The sequence below is a fragment of the Myodes glareolus genome, chromosome 2 (genome assembly GCF_982192425.1).
Source record: "Myodes glareolus chromosome 2, mMyoGla1.1, whole genome shotgun sequence".
Classification (NCBI taxonomy): Eukaryota; Metazoa; Chordata; class Mammalia; order Rodentia; family Cricetidae; genus Myodes; species Myodes glareolus.
Window position 1 is genome coordinate 68,135,406 of NC_142027.1, and position 25,689 is coordinate 68,161,094.

Here is a 25,689-nt window from a genome sequence, read left to right on the forward strand (position 1 = left end):
ACAATAAATTCTAACAGGGTAGATTCATTTAATTCAATATAGAGGAGGGAATTATACAAAAAAGTAAATAATAACAAAAATAAATCTGTTCTATAGTGATGTCCAATTCAAAATCAGAATACAATGACACATGCTAAAATCGTCTTTAAGTTACCTGAGGAAGAGGCAAAAGCCTGCATTGCACATACCTTCTGTTTTGGCGTACCAGTAATATGCCCGCATTCTGTGCGTCTGCTCTACTAAGGAGGAGACAAACCACAGCTCTTGTAATTCTGTGATTGTTTTTCTCCTAGTAAAAAGGCATAGGAATAAAGAGAACAGGATTCAGTATTCCCTTGAACCAATAGCATTTCTTTCCCATTTCAGGTTACTGCATTCTTGTGAAATTATAAATCTACCTGTGAGGGCAGCAGAACTAACTCAGGAAGAATGGAGGGGTATGTTCAAAATTCCAGTTTGTTTGTACATATAGTATTACATTATATGTAACAGTTGATTTCTATAGGTTATCTGTTGCTATGTAACAAACTGCTGTTGTGGAATATTACTTTAACAAGGCAAAGATGTGTTGCATTTGTTTATCCTGAGGAATATGACTTTAACTATGCAGAGGTGTGTTCCTTTTGTTTATGCTGCATTTGTTTAAGGATATGAAGATGTATTGCATTTGTTTCCCCTTGCCTGCCTAAGGCCCCTGATTGGTCTAATAAAGAGCTCAACAGTCAATAGCTAGGCAGAGAAAGGATACGTGGGTTGGCAGGGAGAGAGAATAAGGAGGAGAAATCTAGGCTCTAGAGAGAACAAGAGAAGAGGAAAGAGGAGAATGGGGGAGAAAGAGAGGCCAGAAGCCAGGCAGCTGCTAGAGAGCCAGGAGATACAGTGAAAGATATACAGAAGGAAGAAAGGTAAAATGCCCAGAGACAAAACATAGATGAAGAGGAATAGATTAATTTAAAAGAACTAACCAGAAATGAGCCTAAGCTAGGCTGAGCAGTCATAACCAGTAATAAGTTTGCGTCATGATTTGGGAGCTGGTTGGTAGGCTAAAAGAAAAAGCCTGGAACAAACTGCCCCCAAATTTAATGACCTAAAATATTAAGGTCTACCATTTCAGAGTCCTGGCAGGTCAGGAGTTCAGGAACAGCTTAGCAAATGGCTCTGACCTGGGGTCTATGCTACTTAGTCCTCTCGTTGCTGGAACAAATGTTGGGCAAGAAGCAGTTTAAGGGAAGGAATCTAAAGTTTTGCTTTGGCTCACACTTTGTGGGGAGAGTCTATAACGGAGGGGAAGGCATGGCATCAGGAGCAGAGGGGACTGGTTCCATTGCATCTACGGTGGGGGCGGGGGCGGGCGGGGAATGCTGAGACTCAGTTCTAGTTCTCCTTTTTATTCAGTCCATTAAAAAAACTATTTTATAGACATTGGTGTTTACCATGGGTATTAGGTCCCCTGGAACTGGAATTACAGATTACAGACAGGTGTGAGCTGCCATGTGGGTGCTGGGAATTGAACTGGGGTTCTCTAGAAGAGCAGTCAGTACTCTTAGCCACTGAGCCATCTCTCTAGCCCCCATTCAGTCCATGTAAGGTGAGTCTTCCCATTTCAAGTAACCCTGTCCTAGAAAATCCTCCACAGCCATGTCTGGAGGTTTCTCTGGTGAGTCTAGAATCCAGTCAAGTTGATTGGATTAACAATATTAACTAGAAGGTTAAAGTTGGCCAGGGGTAGCATAAGTGTCCCTGTGACAGACACCCGGCTTCCCTGGGAGTGAGCCTTGGTGTGAGGGCAGCTGCCTGCCATGCTCTGAAAATCACGCTCTTCGCCCACCAGCCCCTCATAGTTTCATCTGCTCAATGTAGGGAAAACCACACACACGCGCGCACACACACACACACACACACACACACACACACACACACACGCACACACCCACAGGCAGAAAGGCCAGAAAGACTTGTTTGGACCACCTCGGAGGCTGGCTACCGTATTCTGTCTTTTAGTAATGACAAGGCACTTTTGATTAGCATCTAAATACATTACTTTCAATTGTGGTTCAAATTCAAATTGCATTAGCTTAGCCAAACAGCATAGGCTGCATGGATTTACCAGGCAGTCATTGTCTTTGGTCAGCCCTACTAGAGGGCCTTTGGCAGAATCCCCTGCAACACCCACCCTTGTTTTCCTAGAGGCTATGGTACACGACAGTGCACCTCACAGGCATCAATCGGCTTGCTGCCCGTGTTGGAGGTAATGGCTTCATCTTCCTGTTCTCCTGGCCTAGGGACCAGTTGGAAGCCTTGGACTTCCCTTCAGAAGCTTTGCACACTGAGGTGACCATGGTGGTGACGGGAGAGCCGCCTGGTGCCATCGAGGAAGAGCTAGATAATGAGGAAGAGGAGGAAACCTCCTCGGAAGTCATAGATTCACTGTCCCTTCTGGACGTACTGAGGGTGTCTGCAATTATGGAGGACGTCATCGACCAGCTCTCTATCCTGGGCTACATCATTCCCGTCCAGTACGAAAGAAAGCAGAGCGTCCACCAGGTCAGCACCCTGGCCTCTGTGCTGCCTTGTCTCCTTTCCTTTTGACCTCTCCGTTGTTTGTACTGCTTGTGGCATTAAACGCAGCTTGAGAAGCAGCACCTTTACGTCAGATAACAGGCCGGATCCCAGTTGTTTGAGGTCTATGTCAAAATGGAAAACGCAGTATGCTGCTGCAAAGCTTCTGTCCAAGAGCCCAAAGCTAAGTCCGTGTAAACACAGCACAGACAGCCTTCAGTGTACACAGACTCTGGATATCTGAATTCAACCAGCCTCTGACTTAAAAAAAAAAAAAAATTTGGAAAAAGTTTGATCTTTCCCGTTTGTCACCTTTCCTAAAGAATTCACTATAACAACTGTTGTATGTTGTATTCACCACTAGAAGTCATCTAGAGTCTATTTAAAACAGAGTATTTGCATAGATCATATGCTAACGTTGAACCAGCTTTATTTAAGGGACTTGAGAATCCAGAGGTGCCCCGAACCTACCCTATGGATGTTGTTGGGCCACTGTGTGTATACTGAGATCACCATTTAAGTTTTCTTAGATCATATGTCCCTGTTATCTTGGTTCCTAAAAGTCAAACTGGATACTAGGGGGAGGAAATACATCTGGATCATACCAACAATGCTTTAATTAAAAATAACTCTCTTGTTGCTGAATATGTTGCAACCTGATTTTTTGCAAATATCTGGGCACATTACCATGTCAGTTGTAAACAGACTGTTTCCCAAATGCCCAGACCAGAGTAATTACAGAGAAACTATATTAATTACAACACTGTTTGGCCAATGGCTCAAGCATATTCCTAGTTAGCTTTTATATCTTTTTTTTAAAGATTTATTTACTTATTATGTATATAGTATTCTGTCTGCATGAATGTCTGCAGGTCAGAAGAGGGCACCAGATCTCATTACAGATGGTTGTGAGCCACCATGTGGTTGCTAGGAATTGAACTCAGGACCTTTGGAAGAGCAGCCAGTGCTCTTAACCTCTGAGCCATCTCTCCAGCCCCTAGCTTTTACATCTTAAATTAACCCATTTCAATTAATTTACGTAACACCACAAGGCTCTTGCTTACTGGGTAAGGTTCTGTGCGTCTTTCTCCTTCGGCAGCTACATAGCATCTCCTCGATTCCATTTCCTCTCTCTATATCTCTGTTTGGATTGCCCTCCTGGCTTTACTCTGCTAAGCCACTGGCCAAAACAGCTTTATTGATCTACCAGTAAAGTAACAGATATACAGAAGGACATCCCACATCCATTGATAGTTTTATTTTCATTGGTGACTTGGACTTCCAGGCCCCATTGAGCTCCTGTCTGTAATCTGACAATGCAGAGACAATGCAGAGACAAGATTGCAGGGAGTTTGAGGGCAGCCTGCTCTACAGAGTGAGTTCCAGGCCAGGCTGCTGAGAGGCTCAGTGAGTAAAGGTACCTGGCATGATTACCAACCTGAGTTTGAGCCCTGGGACTCACGGTTGGAAGGAAGAGCTGATTTCCGTGAATTGTCACCTGGCTTTCCATCCCACTCTGGTCTTATGCCTGCCCTACTCCAAACAGAAAATAAATGTAATTTTTTTTTAATTTTTATTTTTTTAAGACAGAGTTTCTCTGTGTTAACAGTTCTAGCTGTCCTGGAACTAGCTCTTGAAGACCAGGCTAGCCTCAAACTCACAGAGATCCATCTGCCTGTGCCTCCTGAGTACTGGGATTAAAGGCATGTGCCACCACTGTCCAGCTCATAAATGTAATTTTAAAAAATACATTTTTGCAAGGTAGTGATGGTGCATGTCTTTAATCCAGCACTTGGGAGGCAAAAACAGGCAGGTGTCTGAATTAGAGGCCAGCCTAATCTTTAGACTTGCCAGGACTACATAGTGAGATTTCCTTATCATAAAAGAAACAACAACAGAAACCTAACTTGACAGGGAATAAAGTCTTTTAAATTGTCAGTGACATAGGTTGTAGATAAAAAATGAAAACCATAAATAAACTAATTTTTAAAAATTTGCCAGGTAGCCAGGAGTGTGGTGCATGCCTTTAGTCTCAGAACTCAGAAGGTAGAGGCAGGCAGAAATCTGTGAATTTGAGGCCAGCTTGGTCTATAAAGTGAGTTCCAGGGCAGCCAGGGCTGTTACACAGAGAAACCTTGTCTGGAAAAAAGAAGCAAACAAAATTGGTGGTGATTCATGCCTTTGATCCCAGCTCTTGGAAGGCAGAGTTAGGCAGATGGATCTCTGCGTTCAAGAACAGACTGACAGACTGGTCTACAGAGCAAGTTCCAGGACAACAAGGGCTACATTAAAAAAAAAAAAACTGTGTACAGAGTATATATTATTTCTGATCCTAAGACTAGTAAAATCCACTATATTGGAGAGAGAGCAAATTGCTTTTCATGACTAACAGAGAAGTTCATACTAAGAGAAGAAAACTAAATTTCCCTCTAATTACCCTTTACAGGTTTTATTCTTTAAAGATTTTTAATTGTGTGTGGGGTATGTGTGCATGTGAGTGTAGGGTACCATGTGGCTTGGATGCTTTGGAGCAAATTCAGTTCATCTGCAAGAGCAATTTATGCTCTGAACTGTAAATCACCCATCTCTCTAGCCCTCATTTTGTGTGTCTGTGTGTTAGTGTCTATGTCCATGTGCCTGTATGTCTGTGTCTCTATGTGTGTGCGTGCATGCATGCTTGTGCGTGTGCACACATAACCACATGTGGAAACTAAAGGTCTTAGTTTTTGAAGCAGGGACTTTTGCTGAACCTAGAGCTCACTCATTTGGCTAGACTAGCTACCAGCCAGCTCCCATGATCCTCTTTCTCTTTTCCTGGGATTACAAGCATGAATAACTACATCTGGGTCTTTGTTTTGTCCATGGGTGCTGGGAATCGGCAATGTGGGATTCCCTCTGCATGCGCGATTACCATTAAGGAATAAAGAAAACTGGCTTGGCCTGATAGGAGAACAGAGCTAGGAGGAAGAAGGCAAAGTCAGATGGAGAAGCCATGGAGCTGCCACCAGAAACAAACCCACTAAAACTTGACTTGGTAGATCACAACCTTGTGGTGATGCACAGATTAAAGGAGATGGGTTAAATTAAGATGTAAGAGTTAGCAAATAAGAAGGGCCAAGCAGTGATTTAATTAATACAGTTTCTGTGTGACTATTTTGGGGCTGAGCAGCTGGGAACCAACAAGTGGCTCTTCCTCCAACAATTTCTCCAGCCCCTAAAGCTCAGAAGTTTTAAAACAGGCCAACTGGGTCATGCTTATAATCCAAGAATTTGAGAGGTAGAAGCAGAATAACCTTGAGTTCAGGAGAGTTCAAGGCCAGCCTGGGCTACAGTACCACGCCTGTCTGTCTTTAAGAATAGTTTACTATCATAAAAACTCAATGAAAATCTTAGGCTGATAGAGTTCAGTAAGGTCATTGCTCTGAGAAATAAACAATGAAACTTTGCCCTGTGGGATTCTGGTTTATGATAGTGATCTTTCACTACAAGATTTTCTGGCATAATAGGAGTCCTCCTTGTGCTGTCTTTTCCTTAAAATGATTTACTTTTTGAATTTTGTGTGTGTGCATATATGTGTGCGTATGTGAATGCATGCATTTGTGTGCAGGTGCATGTAGTCTCTCAATTTATGTATACATATACACTCACCCAGGACATGAGAGCAGAGAGGACCACAATGAGGGAGAAGGGAGTTTAGGAGCTTGGGACAAGAGAATTAGGGTTGGGAAAGAAAGAAAAAGCGTTTTCTCTTACATTTCCATGACTCCTCCTTGTACAATTTCTAAAATATTAACCTAATGGAAACGTAGAGGCACAGAAATTTTAAGCAGTTACCTAAGGTCAATATGGTTAGTAAAAGACAGAGCCAGGATTCAGACATTGAAGCTGGCTTATGGTCCAAAAGTGTAATCACTGTCAGCAGCCCAGACATTAGCCACAGGTGAAATCATCAACCGGGAGACACATGCTGTCTTGTGGTTCCTCAGTATTGAATTTAGGTGTGAAAAATTCTCTGGCTTTTCCTATAAAATCCACAAAATCTAAACTAAATCTGATATTACTTTCACTTAATATATTGATATTTTATTTATGTTTTATAAATAAAGCTTGCCTGAAGACCATCAAGTAAAACTAAGCCACGAGAGGCCAGGCAGTGGTGCCACACAGCTTTAATCCCAGGATTTGGGAGAGAGAGGATGATCTCTTGATCTCTGTGAGTTCAAGGCCACCCTGGGCTACACAACTTCAGTGTGAAAACAGATCCAGGTGGTGGTGACTCACACCATTAATCCCAGCACTAGAGAGGAATATAAACCAGGATGAGACAGGAGCTTGCTCTCTTTCAGCCTGAGGATGTCTTAGAGGTCAGAGCTCTCTCGTGGTTGGCGGCTTTGCTTTTCTGCTCTTCAGGTTGAACCTCAGTATCTGTCTCTGGGTGTTTATTAGTCGGGCTACACTTGCTAGTACAATTCTCCTTTTATTTTGTATAGTTTTAGCTGTTTTGTTCTCACTGTGTCGTCCAGGCTAGCATCGGACTAAAATTCTCTCATGACTCCATTCAGCCTGCCTAGTACCCATGAGCACAAGGGCATGCCCCCGTGCTGTCTGTGTATTTCAGATCCATGTGCTTGTGAACATTGTCTGATGTATCCTGTAGCAATGCCTAAAGATAACCATATTTATATCTAACCTGATTCTGGAGAGAATTTGAGATGAAAGAAAATTACGAAGTAGGAATTAGCTGAGTCTGATATGCCCATGTACAAAGCCCCATGTCCCATCCCCAGTACAGAAAGAAAAGGAGAAAAAGAAAGGAGGAAGAAATAAAAGAAAGAATTTGAAGTGAACTGGTGCCTCTAAGACCCTGCCTCTCCTATCATAGAACCATGATCTCGTTTTGGTATTTTATAATTACGGTAAACTCACAAACCAATGTGGGGTTTTGTTTATTTGATTTTTTTTCATTATTTTTGGGTTTTCGCTTTGTAGTTTTGAGCATGGTCTCCCTTAGCCCAAGCTGGCCTGAAACTTAACATCCTACCAGGTGTGGCCTGAACCCCTGACCTCCATCTTCCACCTCCGAGGGGCCTGGGTTGAAGCCGGAAGCATCATACTACAACTCTTTTACCTTTTGTGACGCTGGGGTTGGACCTAGTGCCTTTCACATGTTAAAGACATGTTCTCCCATGGGCCTACACCCTCAGCCCCAAGCATTACCTTTGATCTTTGTCTTACAGTTTACCGGGGGTAAGGTAGGGGCTGAGAGAATGTATGAAGGCAGGAAGACAAGAAACAGCAGGATGTGTGGTTGATGGGGCTGAGGAAAGGGTCTGTTTTCTTGGAGTATGGAATGTAAGCAGAAAAAATGGTTGAAAATAGATAGCAGTCCTCAGAGTGTTGTCTCTCACTTTAAAACAATCATTCTTTAAAGTTTCTTTTTAAGATTTATTTAATTTTTTATGTGTATGAATGTTTTGTGTGCATGTATGTCTGTGCATCATGTACACCCAGAGAGGTTCAGAGAGGGTGTGTGGATCCTCTGGAGCTGGAGTTGAAGATGGTTGTGAGCCACCATGTGGGTGCCGCAAGAACAAGTATTCTTAACTACTGAGCCGCCTCTACGGTCCTGAAAACAGTATCTTTAACATCATTCATTTTTCAGAAATCCAGCCATGAAAGAACATCCATGGTCGCCAGTACAAGGGAAACATCTGCTTTGTTAACTAATGAAAAGTTCATGGTGCCAGAAACCAAACACCGAGGCCAGGATTTTATCTTAAAAAAACCTACACGGCAGACCATGATGACTCTGGAGATACTGAAGAAAATTCAGAACGACAGGTAAGAGGGAAGGGGTGCCTGCCTCTGTGGTTTGTATTGTGTTCAGTGACCACTGATAATAGGTTTAGCTGACAGTCCCCTAGAAGTAGAGTGGTGCAGTTTAAAACATGGCCAACCTGCTCTACAAAGTGAGTTCCAGGACAGCCATGACTATGCAGAGAAACGCTGTCTCAAAAAAGAAAAAGCTGGCTGGAAGATGGTACTGCACCCCTTTAATCCCAGCACTCCAGAGGCAGGCAGATCTCTGAGTTTAAGGCCAGCCTGGTCTACAAAGTGAGTTCCAGAATAGCCAGGGCTGTTACACAGGGAAACCCTGCCTTGAAAAAAACAGAACAAAAAAACAAGCAACTAAACAACTCCCCCCCCGACACACACACACACACACACATACACACACACACACACACAAAAACCCATGGTGTGGTATTATCCTGGACAAGTTAATGAGCCTTTGTTTCTTCCTTTCTTCCCAACTCCCCTTTCTCTCTTCCCCCTTTCCTTTTATTTCTTTTCCCTCCTCCCTTCCTTTCCTTCCTCGCTTCCCGTTCTTTCTTTCTCAGAGTCTCTAGTCCCAAGTGATTTGAGCTCACTGTGTAGACCAGGCTGGCCTCAAACTTCTGGGGCTCTTGCTCTGTCTCCTAAGTACTGGGCTGCAAGTCTGCACTACCACATCCTATTTTAGTTTATAACTTTAAATAGTATCTTTTCCTTTTCCTAGTTTGTGATACTAGAAACTTTTTTCTTCTTTTTTTTTATTATTTGTTTTCAAGACAGGGTCTCACTATGTATCTCTGACTGTCCTGGAGCTGTCCTTGAACTCACAGAGATTGTCTTTGCCTTCCTAATGCTGGGATTAAAGCCATGTGCCACTATGCCCAGTTAGCTTTTGGTTTCCTAAAAAAAAAAAAACAAAAAAAAGGAAAGAAAGAAAACTAATAATTAAAAATTTTCAAAATTGTGGGTTACTTCTTAAATGCAGAAGTATATAATGAAATGATAATTCTGTGTGGAATCACCAAATGTTTGCTTGCTTTTCTTCTTTCTTTCTCTTTCCTTTTTTTAAAAACAAAATCTTGTGTAGCCCAGGCTGGCCTCAACCTTACCACATAGCTGAGGTGACCTTGACCTGCACACTGTCTTGCTTATACCTTCCAAGTGCCAGGATTACAGGTGTGCACTGTAACTCAGCATGCTTGTTTTAACAGGATTTATTAGCATAGCTTAATTTTACATCCATGCATGTAAAATGTAGTTCCTTCACTTTCATCCCCTTCACTGGCTCTCGACTCCCTCCCATGCCTCCTCTTCCTAGCCAGCTCCCAGTTCTCTCCTCATGGGTTTCCTTTCTTCTTTCTGAGACCTGTGTCTAATTAGGGGTGATTACCTGAGAGAGGACCTCCCCAATGGCTATCCCATGGAAGAAAATGTCTCCCTCTCCTCAGATGAGATTTCACTGCCTAGCTCCTTGTCCTCTCCACTCTGTGACCTTATGTTGGGTGGGTCTCATCTTGGTCCCAGCTGCTGAGAGGTCCAGAGTGCAAAGGTTGTGCCATGGCTGGAGGCCAGCACCCCACAACACTGACCCCTTCTCTGCTCTCATATCCGCCCCCAGATGGGAAGGAGGGGCAGAGATGCCCCACTTAGGGCTAAGCACTCAGCCATCAGGCGTCTCTGCTGGAACAGCTGCGCTCTGCAACAAGAAGCTGCAGAAGCGCTGTCCCTGGGGAGCAGCAGAAACAGCTCAGGCGGTGACAGGGACAAGCCAACTTTTTAGTTTTCTTTTTTAATGTGTGATGTGCAGATATATAAGCATTTTTGCATGTGTAGACATGTGTGGGTACATGTACACATGTGCGTGTGTATATGAAGGCCTGAGATTGATGTTCTCTCCACTCACTTCCCTACCTTCTCCACTGAGGCCACCTTCATCAAACCTACAAGTCTGACTATGTAGCTAGCTCGCTCCAGAGGGACCCCATCTCCTCCCCACTTGCAGATTCTGTAATTACCAGCAGGCTACCAGCACACCCTGCATTTATATGGGTTCTGGGGATCTGAATTTTGGTCTTGTCACTTGTATAGCAAGCACTTTATCTATTGAGCCATCTCCCAAGCCCCTGTTTCTTTTCTGGGACAAGGTCTCTGTAAACTAGGCTGGTCCCGAAGCTGCTGTGTAGTCTAGGGGTTCAGGATGGCCTTGGTCTGTGGTGCTCCTTCCAGCTTTTAACTGCTGTCACTTCTGCAACTCCTTATGAAGGTGGGACAGTGTCTTAGGAGCTTTGGTTTGTCCCCCTTCGCAGGCAGTACTTCAGTGACGTGATCGCAAATGCCTTGAAGGAGATGCAAGAGTCTGGGTCATTCCAGAGTCTCCTGGACGCCTTGGGAAAAGAAAGAGATAGCAAAATGAACTTCCATGAAGTCATCACCAGGTCAGGGTGCTGATGGATTTATCTGCTTTGGGATTCTCTTTTCAGATGTCTTCTGGCTATGCTATTTAGGCAGTTCTTAGACCCTAGAAGTTTCTCCTTCCGCAAAGTAGCTGAGACTACATGCATGTGCCAAATATCCTGGTCTGTTTTACAAATCTCTTTTCTTACATGTATATGTATGTGTGTGTGGTGTGCATGAGTGTGTACCCATGCTTGTGTGGGGACACATGTATGTATGTGGTTACATGTACATATGTACATAAGCCTGAGGTTGACATTGGGAGTCTTCCTTGAATGCTTCACACTTTTTCTTTGAGGCAGAATCTCTCACTGAACCCAGAGCTTACCTGTACAGCTAGTCTGGCTACCCAGCTTGCTCTGGGGACACCCTGTCTCTGCATTCAGAGTGCTGGAATTACCCTACAGTGGGTTACATCCAGATGCTACTGCACCTGGCTTTACGTGGGTTCTGGGTCTCCAAACTCAGGGCCACACTTCATAGCAAGTGCTTTGCCCACTGAGCCACCTCTCCAGGCCCTGCTTTGTAGTATTTCAAGGTGGTATAAAACTCTTACCAGAAGTCCTTCATTCCTCAGGCATCAAACATGTACTTCCTAGTTCCCACTGGGAGGCAGACCACTGGGTTCTGAGCTCCAGCCTATTCCTAACCTAGAAGGGGCAATCATTCAGATTTGGGAGCCTCAGCTACTTGAATTGACACTCTGTTAAGGGTACTGTAGCTAGGTATGTGGTATAGGCTTGTAATCTCAGTTGCTCTGGAGGTTGAAGTAGAGGGATTGCAAGAGGCCAGCGTGTATAAGTCAGACTTCAAATGTAAGTGGGAGAGTGGGTGCCTGGTACACAGTGCCCCAGGTTCAACCCCTTGAACTGAATTAACATAACACAAAGGTACTGCTTCTCTGCTCAAGACAGAAGAAATTGAAACCCTTGGTCCTAGGATGTGGTGTAGCTATCAGGGAGCACTTCTGTACATAAACAGGCTCTGAGTTTGATCCACAGCACTGCAAGCAAACTATACAATAACAAGCAAAAGCCAGGTTCAGACCATGGCTACATGGTATATTGTCCTTCCCAGAAATGTTCAACATGGTCCAAAGATATTTAGCACAGTACTAGGACAGCATGGTGGTAGAACACTTATTTAACATATTATTTATTTATTTATTATGTATACAATATTCTCTCTGTGTGTATGCCTGCAGGCCAGAAGAGGGCACCAGACCCCATTACAGATGGTTGTGAGCCACCATGTGGTTGCTAGGAATTGAACTCAGGACCTTTGGAAGAGCAGACATTGCTCTTAACCTCTGAGCCATTTCTCCAGCCCTTATTTAACATATTTGACAGGGGAAAAAAAGGCCGGGAAGTGGTGGCACACACCTTTAATTCCAGCATTTAGGAAGTAGAAGCAGGTAGATCTCTGAGTTCGAGGCCAGCCTGGTCTACAGAGTGAGTTCCATGACAGCCAAGGCTACACAGAGAGACCCTGTCTCAAAAAAAAAAAAATTCATTCAGGCCTGAGGCAGGAGGTTTTTTTAGTTTGAGTCCAGTCTACGTAGTGAGATCCTGTAACAAATTAAAAAAACAAGAGCCTGGAGAGATGGCTCAGCAGTTAAGAGCACTGACTACTTTTCCAGGATTGGTTCCTAGCACCCGCATGGTGGCTCCCAGCTGCCTGTAACTCCAGTTCCAGAGGCTCTGACTCCTTTGATCTCTATCTGCTCTAGCAGACACATGGTGCAATACATACTACACATAACAGTGAACAATAATAACAGCAAACATACATACCTTAGGTCACTGTTGCTCCTGGGATGTGGCAGTTGTCTGATAGCAACAGCTCCTGTCATGGACCTAGCAGACACTTATTGCTGGTAAGCCTCCCCTGGGCTGCCCATCTTGTGGCAGACAGCTGCACATGCTGTAGATACTGTTAAAAACATTTTATTTATTTTCTCTGTAACTTTGGAGCCTGTTCTAGAACTCACTCTGTAGACCAGGTTGGCCTTGAACTCAACAGAGATCTCCTGCCTCTGCCTCCTGAGTGCTTAAAGGTGTGTGCCACCCCACCACCCAGCTGATACTGTTAAATGAAATTTATGCGAGGCCGTTGCATTGAACTGAACTCCTATATTAAGCTCTAGAAGGCCAGATCAGAATGGCAGCATGCCACATAGTTAAGCTTCAACACAGGCCAGTTTTTTTTTAAATATTTATTTATTTATTTATTATGTATACAATATTCTGTCTGTGTGTATGTCTGCATGTTGTGGGAGTAACTTCTGTTGCCTCAACCAATAGTCGCTGAAATACGAGCCCACAGTGCAGCGGGGAGCGACTTCCGCTCCGTCAGCCAATAGCTGCTGAAATACCAGCCCACTGGGGCGTGGTATATTTCTCTTTTAAAAAGAGAAGCATATCTGGATCAGGCCCTCTTGGTTCCGGCTCTTGGTTCCGGTGCTTGCTCCTGGCTCCTGCTCCCGGCTCCTGCGACTAGGCTCCCTTCCTGACGGTTTATGGTGTATGTAAGTTTTACCCCCCAAAATAAATAACCCCTTAAAACATAACTGGTGTGGGATTGATTCGCCGATATCTGCAGGCCAGAAGAGGGCACCAGACCTCATTACAGATGGTTGTGAGCCACCATGTGGTTGCCGGGAATTGAACTCAGGACCTTTGGAAGAGCAGGCAATGCTCTTAACCACTGAACCATCTCTCCAGCCCCAGGCCAGTTTTCTAAAAGCCAGGAAATTCACAGCAGCCAATCGGAGAGTCCAGTGAGCAAATGTCATACCTGAAAAGGCAGTTCTGTCTACTGGGACCCTGTAAGAAAAGCAAGTCTCTTTGAAATGACCAGTGTGCCTTTTAGTCCCTATTTCTGCTGCTTTGGTCCATTTCTACCTAAAACAACTTCCTTGGCTGAACTCATTAGACTGCCTCTCTGTCATAGATGCTCAGCATATGCGGCGGTCTCTGTCTCAGAGATGGGCAAACGTCAGGGTGCCCCACCAATGGGATGATGCCCATTCATGAATTGGAATAAAAGCAAACTAGATGTTGAACTAACTTTGCTTGTTGAATCCTAGAGTCCAAGCGCCGAGGAGGAGTCTCCCCAAGAGACCATCTCTCACACCATAGTTGGTGTAAAAGCATGAGAATTTTATTAATTCTGTCATGATAGGGTCTTTCAGCATTCGAGGAGTCAGAAAGACCCCAAAATAGCTGGTACAGGCTATTTTTAAAAGAAAAAGCCACAAAAAGAAGGGGGGTGTTTGAGGGTTGTTCCTTAACCATTATGATTGGCTTATTCAAAAGGGCTATTATCAATAATTGGCTGAAGAGCGGTTGCCAGATGAGATGAGGTAAGAGGGAACATCTGAGGGTCACTTTGCTCCTTTCCCAGGGACTGAGTCAAAACACCAGGAACTGAGTCAACACGTAAAGGTTATCTTACCCCTATTCAGGGAGATGGAAAGTTCCCAACATCTCAGTACGTGCATGTGTAGCTGTTATGTCCTTGGTTCCCAGTGGAGGGGGAACATTACTGCTGAGAGGCCTCAAAATTGGCTTCAAGAGTTGTCAGAAATGGCTTTAGAGTTATTTTAGAGTTCTACATGCTGAAGTTTTATTCTTTGACAATTATGAGTGAATTTTGACTGGGCATCACTTTTTTAAAATTGTTAGATTATTTTTTTTTCAATCTAGGGCTTCTCTGTGTAGCCCTGGCTGTCCTGGAACTCACTCTATAGACTAGGCTGGCCTTGAACTCAGAGACCCATCTACTTCTGCCTCCTGAGTGCAACACCACCACCTGGCAAAGTTGTTAGATTTTTAAAGGGCTATTTTTTTCAGGTTAATACATTTTTTTTAAAAAAAATTTTTTCTATGACAATTAGCATTATTAAGTGTAATCATCTCTGTATATTTAACATATTGTTTGTTTTTTATCAACAAAAGGTTCAAGTCATGAGGAAGAGCCCACGGTGAACTTTTAGAGTTTACATGTGGCTCAAATGTTCTGATGCATATTTACTTTGGAAACTGGAAGTCAAGGGACTTGGGAACTCATTTTCTCTAGTACTATAAGTATAGGAAGGAAGGTATTCCTGTGAGTTCAGCTACAGAAGCATTGCGGTCCCCTCAGTGTACAGAGTGAGGCTATGTCAGAGATACTAGTAGGACATCTGACAGGTCTGCATGTGGGCGAGGGCATGATCTCTGCACCTGGCTTCACTTCATGTCGGCACTCATTTCTCCCTGCCTCCACACAATGACTGATATGACCGATGTTTCCTGAGAAGGTCGATCCTGTGGGCTAAACTTTATTTTTTAGGTGGGGGATGCTTCAGTCAGTAGAGTGCTTGCTTTATAAGCCTGAAGACCTGAGTTCTATGCCCAGCATCCACGTAAAACAAAACCAGCTGGACACAGCAGCATATGCCTGTAACCCTGGGGCTTTCTGAGTGGCGAGTCAGGTGAATCAGTGAGAGACGCTGTCAAGGTGGAGAAGGACACAGCAGACAGTAGGTGTCTATTAGTGGCCTCTACATGTGTATACAACAGACATAATGTTGCCTATAAGAGGAACTTAGAGAATCAAAGAAACTCTAAGCTTGAGGAGGAAAGTGTGAAAGACAGTATCAACGTTTATATGCCTGACTCCAATTCTAGCTCTCATCCGGAGGAGGGGCTGAGCTGCCTGTCACTTGGCAAATCAGTCATTTGAGGCAAACATGTGAGTTTTCAGTTTCCTCTAACCACATAGCACAATAATACAGACGAATTACAAGAGAACTCTAAGAATGTGCGATTATGTGGCCACATTCTACGTTGTTCTCTGTTGGGGCCTGTGTCTGATGGGAGACTTATCGCTGGGACTCTGATGTATCTGTAAACCCCTCGTTTGTCTTGGAAGAGTGGGCTTTCTGTTAACTGGACGAGGCTCTTAAAGGGCCGTCTTGAGTTTACTGAAATATTGAGCAGAGAATTGAGAGCTAAGATGTCTTAGTTCATCTGAACTATGACACGCACTGTGTAATCATCGAGAGGAGTGTGTCTCTCTGCCCCCTTCCAGCTGTCTTGTTTTTATTCTAATCTCAGATTTCCTTAGCTTTATCTTTTAGCCCAGTTTACTTAATTAAAAAGAGTTTATGCTCCCAGGCATGGCAACTCATTACTAATACTAGAATTCAGGAGGCTAAGGTATGAGGGTTGCTGTGAGTTCAAGTCCAGCCTGGGGCACAGAGTTAAGTTCCAAGTTCACTTGGGCTCAAAATGAAAGCCTGTCCAGGCAATGGCGGGTGTGTATGTTGATGCTGAAGAACTCTTTCTTGTCCTCGGGTGCCCAGTTAGCCAAGGGAGACCTTGACTTTGTAATCTTCTTGATTCCGCCTCCCTAAGAGCTGCAGTTGGTTGTAATGGCCTGTGTCACCAGGTCCTGCTAGCCTTTTCTCTTCTGTCAGTGAATACATCATTAATTATAGTTATGTCCTGAACCAGGAAGCCTGGACCGAGGGCCCGGTAAGCAAGCCGCACCAAACCAACATCCCCCCTTGCTTCCAGCTGCCATATTTCTGTTACGGTTTTGACTTGTGACTTCTCCTGTGTTCTGTTCATTCTCTGAGATAATTCCCTCCACCATCACCCCACCCCGATTTTTTTCCTCTCTGCCACTGCTGTGGAGAGGAGCCAAGTGGCTGGTGCTTTGCTGTAGGCTAGCTGGGAGTGAGCTATGAGGACTGTTGTGGCTAGTGGCCAGGGGAAGGAGATTGGGGAGACACATTGTTCAGTAGAGTTTATTATTCCCTTACGTTTAGTGTGACTTTGTTCTCCACTTCTATTGGTATCTGCTATTTCCAATTCCAAATCTCTGGGCGACCTTTCCAGGAACAAAAACATAAGAAAAGCCATTATCTACCTGTGGAAAAACAGTTCTGTGACTGTTAGGATGAAGTGTCAAAATGCGCCTTGAGGGGTTGGGGATACCTGGGCTGGCTGGATGCTGGGACAGATCTATATTAGGGACAGAAGATACAGTTAAGGAGTTTCAGGGGATTTTTTTTCTTAGCTGTGTATTATATTTTAGGCCTGTGGTGCTGGTATTGAGGGAGGTGAGTCCCCAGACCAGAAAAAGGAGTGAGAAGATCCCACCCTCAAGAATAAGTGGAATAGGCAGGTAGGAAAGCAGGCTGTTGTTGACAATAGTACTTATCTGGGGTCATGTGACCATGAGAGGTGGATTCAAGTTGATTTCCTGAAACTTACAAGAATTTTTTTAAGTTTATAAAATGTATAAAAAAGAGCTAGGTTTCTTGTTTGTAATCTACACTGAAATCCACATTGTAGGAAAGGCAGCAGATGCACAGCTTCGTGTCACAGTGACGCTTGGGAAATGAATTTGGGTTCAAAGCATAAATACTCTGGAAGGGAAACTGAGGGAGGACACACACCTCCCGTGGAGCAGAAGAGTAAAAGCTCTCTTTATCTTGATTTTCAGCACAAATATAGGCCGTTAAAGAAGGTTTTTTTTTCTTCCTCTAGCCAGAAGGCTGGATGCTTATAAATTAGACAAAAAAAAAAAAAATAAGTACAATGAGAAGCACTTTTGAGTCTATACTTATAAGACAAGCAAAGGAGGTTAATGTTAAAACTCTGGATTTTTTGAAATTTTCTTTAAAGATTTATTTATTAATTATATCTACAGTGCTCTGCCTGCATTCCTGCATTCCTGCAGGCCAGAAGAGGGCACCAGATCTCATTAGATGATTGTGAGCCACCATGTGAGTCAGTTACATGCTGGGAATTGAACTCAGGAACTCAGGGCCTGCTGGAAGAACAAACAGCCAGTGCCCTTAACCTCTGTGCCATCTCTCTAGCTCTGGATCTTTGAAGCCTTAATACAGCAGTAACATAGCAAGGGGAAGAAATCTGAGCATTTTTATTCTTCTTATCGACTGTAAATCACTTTCTTGTCACCACTTAAGCTCTTACATCTTCTGACTGCATGCCAGAATATGGCCTTTAAAATGTTTAAGAGAAAAGCTTTTGGTGATAGAGAGGCATGTCAGCTCCCAGCAGAACCCCAATCTCCTCCAAAGAAGATGGTGGGCACAGAAGAACCTCTACCTAGAGCTTGCTTTAAATGTTACAAAGTGGGGCTGGAGAGATGGCTCAGTGCTTAAGAGCAGCGGCTGCTCTTCCAGAGGTCCTGAGCAATCATAACTCATAACTCACAGCCATGACTCACAACCACCTGTAATGAAATCTGATGCCCTCTACTGGTCTGCAAGGACACATGCAGGCCTAACACTGTATAGTTAATAAATAAATCTTTTTTCTTTTTTTTTTACATTTTTTTTGAATTTTTCATTTTTTTTTCTTTTTTTTCTTTTTTTTTAAAGACTAGTCAAGTATAGTAGTGAGAACAGGGTAATCAATTGTTATACAATTGTGAACAATTGCTAACAATTGTCATAAATGGCTGACAGTGAACAATCAACTGAAAGAACTCACTACCTTCGGACCAGCCTAAATAAATCTTTTTAAAAATATTAAAAAAAATAAATGTGGCAAAGCTGCCCCCTGGGTGCAAAACTGCCCTTCCCCTTAAACACTGACAGGATGCTGCACAAACTGTGGACAAGCAGAACCCTGAGGAGTCAATTGCCCCACTTTGCCTGGACAAGGTAGGCGGTGTCCCCAAGTTCCTACTCCACAGGAAAATTAGTCAGCTCTTCTGGGCCTACAGCCGAAAACTGAAGCTGCCTTGAGCCCTCTGCCCACAGTGACCACAGAGGAACTTAGCGTGGCTGTCGTTTATATAGATTTGGGAGTTGCCTGGGTTGCACTTCCTGCTTACTCTGATCTCTTGGTGTTGACAAGGCTAGTGATAGCTTTGCCGGCTTACCAGCAACCAAGGCTGCAACTGCCTTCTCAGTTCTCTTCGTCTGTAAAATTAGGCCTCAGGCCCCTGCTTGCTAAGCTACTGCTAGGTCTAGACATAGTTTACCTTGCTACCAGACTCAGAAAAGAGAAAATCACAAAACAGATTTCAATGTAGCTTTTTACTATTCCTTTAGTGCAAGGAACTCGCTTTACAATGGCTACTCCCAGCAGTCATCACCTGTGTCTCATGGTGAATAACTGGGTAGGAAAGAGGTAGAAAGTTTATGTAAGATCTGAGGATATGAAAGCTTAAGTTATGAGGATCTAAGAAGATGTTTTAAGGCGGGTAAATGTAAGTTCTACATTGCTTCTGCCTCCCGAGTGCTGGGATTAAAGGCGTGCACCACCACCACCTGGCTTAACTTGCATGTCTTATCCTTAGCAGTTTATAGTAAATTAGTAGCTTTCAAATGACTAGAACTTTACCTTCCATCGCTGTTAGCTTTAGTCTTAAGAATGACAATTTTGGCCGGGCAGCAGTGACGCATGCCTTTAATCCCAGCACTCGGAAGGCAGAGGTAGGCGGATATCTGTGAGTTCGAGACCAGCCTGGTCTACAAGGGCTAGTTCCAGGACAGGTTCCAAAGATACAGAAAAACCCTGTCTCAAAACCCAAAGAAACAAACAAAAACCAAAAAACCCCCCTGTATTTATCAAATGTATGTTGTTACTTATCTAAATTCTCTAGGAGCTTGATGTTGCATAGTTAGCAAAGACATAAGTAGTTAGACATACATCTTGAATCAGCTTCTGTTCATCTGAACCTTTATAACCTCAACATTTTATCCCCTTATAAAGTATATCATAAGCGTGTGAATTCCATGTGCAGTATGTTGTGGCAAATAGAATCTTAAATTTCTATCATCATATGAAAGTTCATACCAATCTAAAACCTTTGAGACTTGCTGCTTCCTTCGTCTGAAAGGAGATACAATGGTAAACAGAGCACTCGCTAGGACTAAGAAGTTCCACAGCTGTTGCATTATGCCATGTCTCGTGGCACATGTTCTAACCTTAGTAAAGACGGTCGGCAGCCATGTGGCTACTCACATCCCGATGAGGTCACCAGTTAAGATGGAGGAAAGCCACATGGTTGCTATTTAAAAACATCTGCTTTTATAACTAGATCTATATATGTGTATATATTTTTAAATGAGAATTGAATCTAAGTTACATGCTCAAATACGCAGAGTTGAAACCAGGTTTCATACACATATACATGAAGAGTTAAATCTGAGCTACATACACACACATGTAGAGTTGACTCACAGATATATACTCATGTATAGATTTCTAATTATAAGCCTTTTTAAAAAAAGACTTTCATATTTATTACCTCATTCGATCCTTGTACCACATTGATCAATACTTCAGAAGTTTACTACACACCACTACTATTTTTTAATGATGGATCTGCCCAAGAGGCACCCTATATTCCTATTTAGTAACTCCAATTCACCTTGGATGGAATTGTTTCTCTGATTTATTGTCAGTGTCCTATTTTGACTGAAAATGTGTTTGTTTACATTTCCCTAGGAGAAAATCACACAACAAAAAATAAAAACACCATGGAGCTTACACTTCTAATTAAATATAAATAAACAAATGAGCTTGACTCTCTACAGTCTTGGAGTACAGCTCTGAGACCTCACCAGAGAGGCTTCTTTGGGATGGTGGTTAATGCAGAAACTCACAAGTGGTCAGAATGCAGGGAATAAGTACCCAGGGAGTTCTCAGTCACCAATGGGACACCTCAGTAGGAGTCCTTTTGGATTCCATGACCTTCCAGTGTGTCAGAAATGGGTGAGCATCTGAATGCTGTGTAGGTAGCTCTAAAAAAATCCCCAGTTTCATCAACTCCCTTGACATATGGGGGAGCAAAAGATGACAGGTGCCAGCCACTTCACATTGTGGGGCCACAGTTCTCCAGTTCCATATAGTTCTCTGAGGCTTGACCAGGTTCTGTTGGAGGAAAAGCCACTGTCTTGCTTCTAATTGTGGAAGGTAGTTTTGTTACTGGTTTTGTCAAATGACTAATGGAAGGCTCAGGTCCTGGGACAAGAATTCCGAATGTGCTGGAGGCCAAATGAGGTAAAGGTTCTTGAGTCAAATCTTCTCGAATTTGAACTCTTAACCACTTTCTCCTCCCCATTATCACAGTGTATATAGATCAGCCCGGTCCATGGGAACATTGACTGCTTTGTGGAGAGGAAATAATTAGAACTCACAAGAATTTGTATTTTACCACAACATGATAAATCCATGTTGTGGTGTGACTGTCAGGCAATGCGCTGGTCAGTATAGCTCAAATTTCAGTACCTTAACAGAGTTATTTATAATGTGGAAATGTCCAGGTTTTTTTTAAATAAATAAGAACTCACTGTCTTTATTTGTGCTTTCCTTGGGGTTTGTTGTCCATGCTGGATGTTCAGCAGTGGCCTAGACAGGGCCTAATATACTTGTGAAGAGAAGCAATGCTTTCCATAAGCTGCTTTCTCACAATTGCTTCACTTCCAGCTGGATATTCCCTGTCAATTCAAAGGGTTTTTTTCCCCTTTTTTAGATTTTCTTTTCTTTTTTTTAAATATATGAATGCCTTAGTGTATGTCTGTGCATGCATGTACCCACAAACACCTGAAGAGGGCGTCTGATCCGCCTGGGACTGAAGCCACAGGTGGTTACAAACCTGCATACAGGTGCTGTTAAATGAAACCAAGTCCCTAGGAACATCAGCCAGCGCTCTGAACCACTGAGCCATCTCCAGTCCAAGAAGACTTTGTTTTTTAAACACTGTCTCTTTTTTTCTTGTACAACATAATTCAATTCTGGCTGTTACGTTTATGTTCCTGCTCCTTGCAGAAAAACACAGGTATCATCTGTTAACGTGAACATTTGCTTTGCTGGTTAGATATCCGGGCTACCTTGTGTGCACCAGATACTGTCTAGTTGACAATGTGGTGTTTTCTTGCCCATCTGTGCACTGATCTCGTCACTTAATTCTCCAGCTGTGTTGCTCTTTGCCTGCTCATATAAATACACATTATTGAACTTTCCCCCAAAATGTGCCACTTTTTCCTTTTTTTCTCCTTGCCCATAAGGACCTCATTGTCCTCCATATGTGCACTCATGGCCATGTCCTTTGCTTTACAGAAGCTTTTCAGTTTCAGGAGGTCCCATTTATTGTTTCTCTCGGTGTCTGTGCTGCTGAGGTTATTTAGGGAGTAGTGGTTCTGTACCAATGCATTGGAGTGTACTTCCTACTTTCTATTCTATAAGGTTCAGTGTGGCTGGCTTTATGTTGAGGTCTTTGATTCATCTGGACTTGAGTTTTGTGCATGGAGATAGATATGGGTCTATTTTCATTCTTCTACATGTTGATATCCAGTTATGCCAGCATCACTTGTTAAATATGCTTTCTTTTTTCAATTTGATATTTTTTGCTTCTTTATCAAAGATCAGGTGTTCGAAGATGTGTGGATTGATATCCGGGTCTTCTATTCTGTTCCATTGGTCCTCCTGTCTGTTCTTATGTCAACACCAGGCTGTTTTCAGTACTGTAGCTCTGTAGTAGAGTTTGAAGTCGGATTGTGATGCCTCCAGAAGTTCTTTTATTGCCCAGGATTGTTTTGGCTATCCTGGGTTTTTTGCTTTTCCAAATGAAGTTGAGTACCGTTCTTTCAAGGTCTTTGAAGATTTTTGCTGGGATTTTGATGGGCATTGCGTTGAATCTGTAGATTGCTTTCTGTAAGATTGCCATTTTTACTATATTAATTCTTCCTACCCAAGAGCATGGGAGGTCTTTCCATTTTCTGGTGTCTTCTTTCAATTTCTTTCTTCAAAGATTTAAAGTTCTTGTCATACAAGTCTTCCACTTGTTTGATCAGAGTTACTCCACGATATTTTATGCTATTTGTGGCTATTGTGAAGGGTGTTTATTCTCTGATTTCTTCCCCAGCCCCTTTTATCATCTGTGTACAGGAGGGCTACTGATTTTTTTGAGTTAATCTTGTATCCTGCTACATTGCTGAAAGTGTTTATGAGCTGTAGAAGTTCCTTGGTAGAATTTTTTGGGATCGCTTATATAAACTATCATATCATCAGCAAACAGAGTTTGACTTCTCCTTTTCCAATTTTTATCGCCTTGATGTCTCTTTGGTGTCTTATTGCTCTAGCTAGGACCTCAAGAACTATATTGAATAGGTATACTCAATATATATATATGGAGAGAGTGTTGTCTTGTTCCTGATTTCAGTGGAATAGTTGGGAGTTTCTCTCCATTTAATTTGATGTTAGCTGTTGGCTTGCTGTATATTGCCTTAAGTATGTTTAGGTATGTTCCTTGTATCCCCGCTCTCTCCAAGACCTTTATCATGAAGGGATGTTGTATTTTGTCAAATGATTTTTTGGCATCTAATGAGATGATCGTGTGGTTTTTATTTTTCAACTTGCTTACATGGTGGATTACGCTGACAGATTTTCGTATGTTGAACCATCCCTGCATCTGTGGGGAATCTATGCATGAAGCCGACTTGGTCATAGTGGATGATGGTTCTGATGTGTTCTTGGATTCGATTTGCTAGTATTTTATTTATTATTTTTGCATCAATGTTCATGAGAGAGATTGGTCTGTAATTCTCTTTCTTAGTATTGTCTTTCTGTAGTTTGGGTATCTGGGTAATTGTAGCCTCATAAAAAGAGTTTGGCAATGTTCCCTCTGTTTCTATTGTGTGGAATAATTTGAGGAGTATTGGTATTAGTTCCTCTTTGAAAGTCTTGTAGAATTCTGAGCTGAAACCATCTGGTCCTGGGCTTTTTTTTGGTTGGGAGACTTTTGATGACTGTTTCTGTTTCTTCAACAGTTCTGTTTAATTTGCTTATCTGGTCTAGACTTAATTTTGGTAAGTGATATTTATCAAGAAAGTTGTCCATTTCCTTTAAGTTTTCCAATTTTGTGGAGTACAGGTTTTCAAAATATGACCTGATGATCCTCTGGATTTCCTCCGTGTCTGTTGTTATGTCTCCTTTTCATTTCTGATTTTGTTAATTTGGATATTCTCTCTCTGCCTTTTGGTTAGTTTGGATAAAGGTTTGTCTATTTTGTTGATTTACTCGAAGAACCAACTCTTTGTCTCATTGATTCTTTGTATTGTTTTCTTTGTTTCTATTTTTTTGATTTCAGCTCTCAATTTGATTATTTCCTGTGGTCTACTTCTCTTAGGTGAGTTTGCTTCTTTTTGTTCTAAAGTTTTCAAATGTTCTCTTAATTCACTAGTGTGGGATTTTTCCAGCTTCTTTATGTAGGCATTTGGTGCTATGAACTTGCCTCTTAACACTGCCTTCATTGTGTCCCATAAATTTGGGTATGTTGTGTGGTCATTTTCATTGAATTTTAGGAAGTCTTTAATTTATCCCTTTATTTCTTCCTTGACCCATTGATGATTCAGGTGAGCATTGTTTAATTTCCATGTGTTGTGGGTTTTCTGGAAATAGTATTGCTGTTGATTTTTAGTTTTATAGCATGGTGATCTGATAAGGTACATTGGGTTATTGCAATTTTTTTGTATTTGTTGAGGTTTGTTTTGTTACCAAGTATGTGGGCAATTTTTGAGAAGGTTCCATGAGGTGCTGAGAAGAAGGTATATTCTTTTCTGTTTGGATGGACTGTTCTATAGATGCCTGTTAAGTTCATTTGAGTCATAACATCTGTCAGTTCTCTTCTTTCTCTGTTCATTTTTTGTCTGATTGACCTGTCCAGTGGTGAGAGGGGAGTGTTGACGACTCCCACTATTAGTGTGTGGGGTTAATATGTGATTTAAGTTTTAGAAGTGTTTCTTTGACATATGAGGGTGCCCTTGTATTTGGGGCATAAATGCTCAGTATTGAAATTTCCTCTTGATGAATTTTTCCTGTGACTAATATGAAATGCCCTTCTTTTTCTCTTTTTGATTGATTTTAGTTTGAAGTCTATTTTGTTAGATATTAGGGTAGCTACACCCGCTTGTTTCTTAGGTCCATTTGATTGGTAATTTTTCCCCAACCTTTTACTCTGAGATGATGTCTGTCTTTGAGGTTGAGATGCATTTTTTGTATGCAGAAGAGGGATGGATTCTGTTTTTGTTTCCAGTCTGTTAGCCTGTGCCTTTTTATGATTGAGTTGAGTCCATTTCCATTAAGGGATATTAATGACCAGTGGTTGCTATCTCCTGTTAATTGAGTTTTCAGGTTGGTGATGTTAATTTGCATTTTTTCCTTCGGGATTTGCTGTAATGAGATCATCGGTTGTCTGTGTTTTTATTGGTGTAGCCATCTTCCTTGGGTTGGAGTTTTCCTTCTAGTATTTTGTGTAGGGCTGGGTTTGTGGCTAGGTATTGGTGAAATCTAGATTTGTCATGGAATACCTTGTCTTGTCCTTCTATGGTGATCGACAGTTTTGCTGGGTATAGTAATCTGGGCTGGCATCTGTGGTCTCTTAATGTCTGCATAATGCTTGACCATGACCTTCTGACTTTCACTGTCTCCACTGAGAAGTCAGAATTCTGATAGGTCTACCTTTATATGTTACTTGGCCTTTTTCCTTTGCAGCTCTTAATATTCTTTCTTTACTCTGTATGTTTAGTGTTTTGATTATTATGTGGCAAGAGGACTTTATTTTTGGATCCAGTTTATTTGGTGTTCTGTAAGCTTCTTGTATCTTCATAGGCATATCTTTCTTTAGGTGGTGAATGTTTTCTTCTATGATTTTGTTAAATAAATTTTCCGTGCCTTTGAGTTGAACTTCTCCTTCTATACCTATTATTCTAAGATTTGACCTTTTTATGGTATCCCATATTTCATGGATATTTTGGGTTAAACTTTTGTTAGATTTAATGTTTCCTTTAACTGATGAGTCTATTTC

At 42.3% G+C, this 25,689-nt stretch overlaps 1 protein-coding gene across 2 annotated transcripts in view; it reads left to right on the plus strand.

Annotated features, from left to right (window-relative positions):
* Positions 1–25,689, plus strand: part of Drc9 (dynein regulatory complex subunit 9) — a 51,215-nt gene that overhangs the window by 2,597 nt on the left and 22,929 nt on the right. For both annotated transcript variants that reach the window (XM_048454088.3, XM_048454087.3), the window contains exons 3-6: positions 367–437; positions 2,283–2,544; positions 8,222–8,400; positions 10,701–10,829. In XM_048454088.3, the coding sequence (XP_048310045.1) occupies positions 430–437; positions 2,283–2,544; positions 8,222–8,400; positions 10,701–10,829 (578 nt within the window). In that variant the 5' untranslated portion in view covers positions 367–429. The remainder of the gene's footprint in view (positions 1–366; positions 438–2,282; positions 2,545–8,221; positions 8,401–10,700; positions 10,830–25,689) is intronic.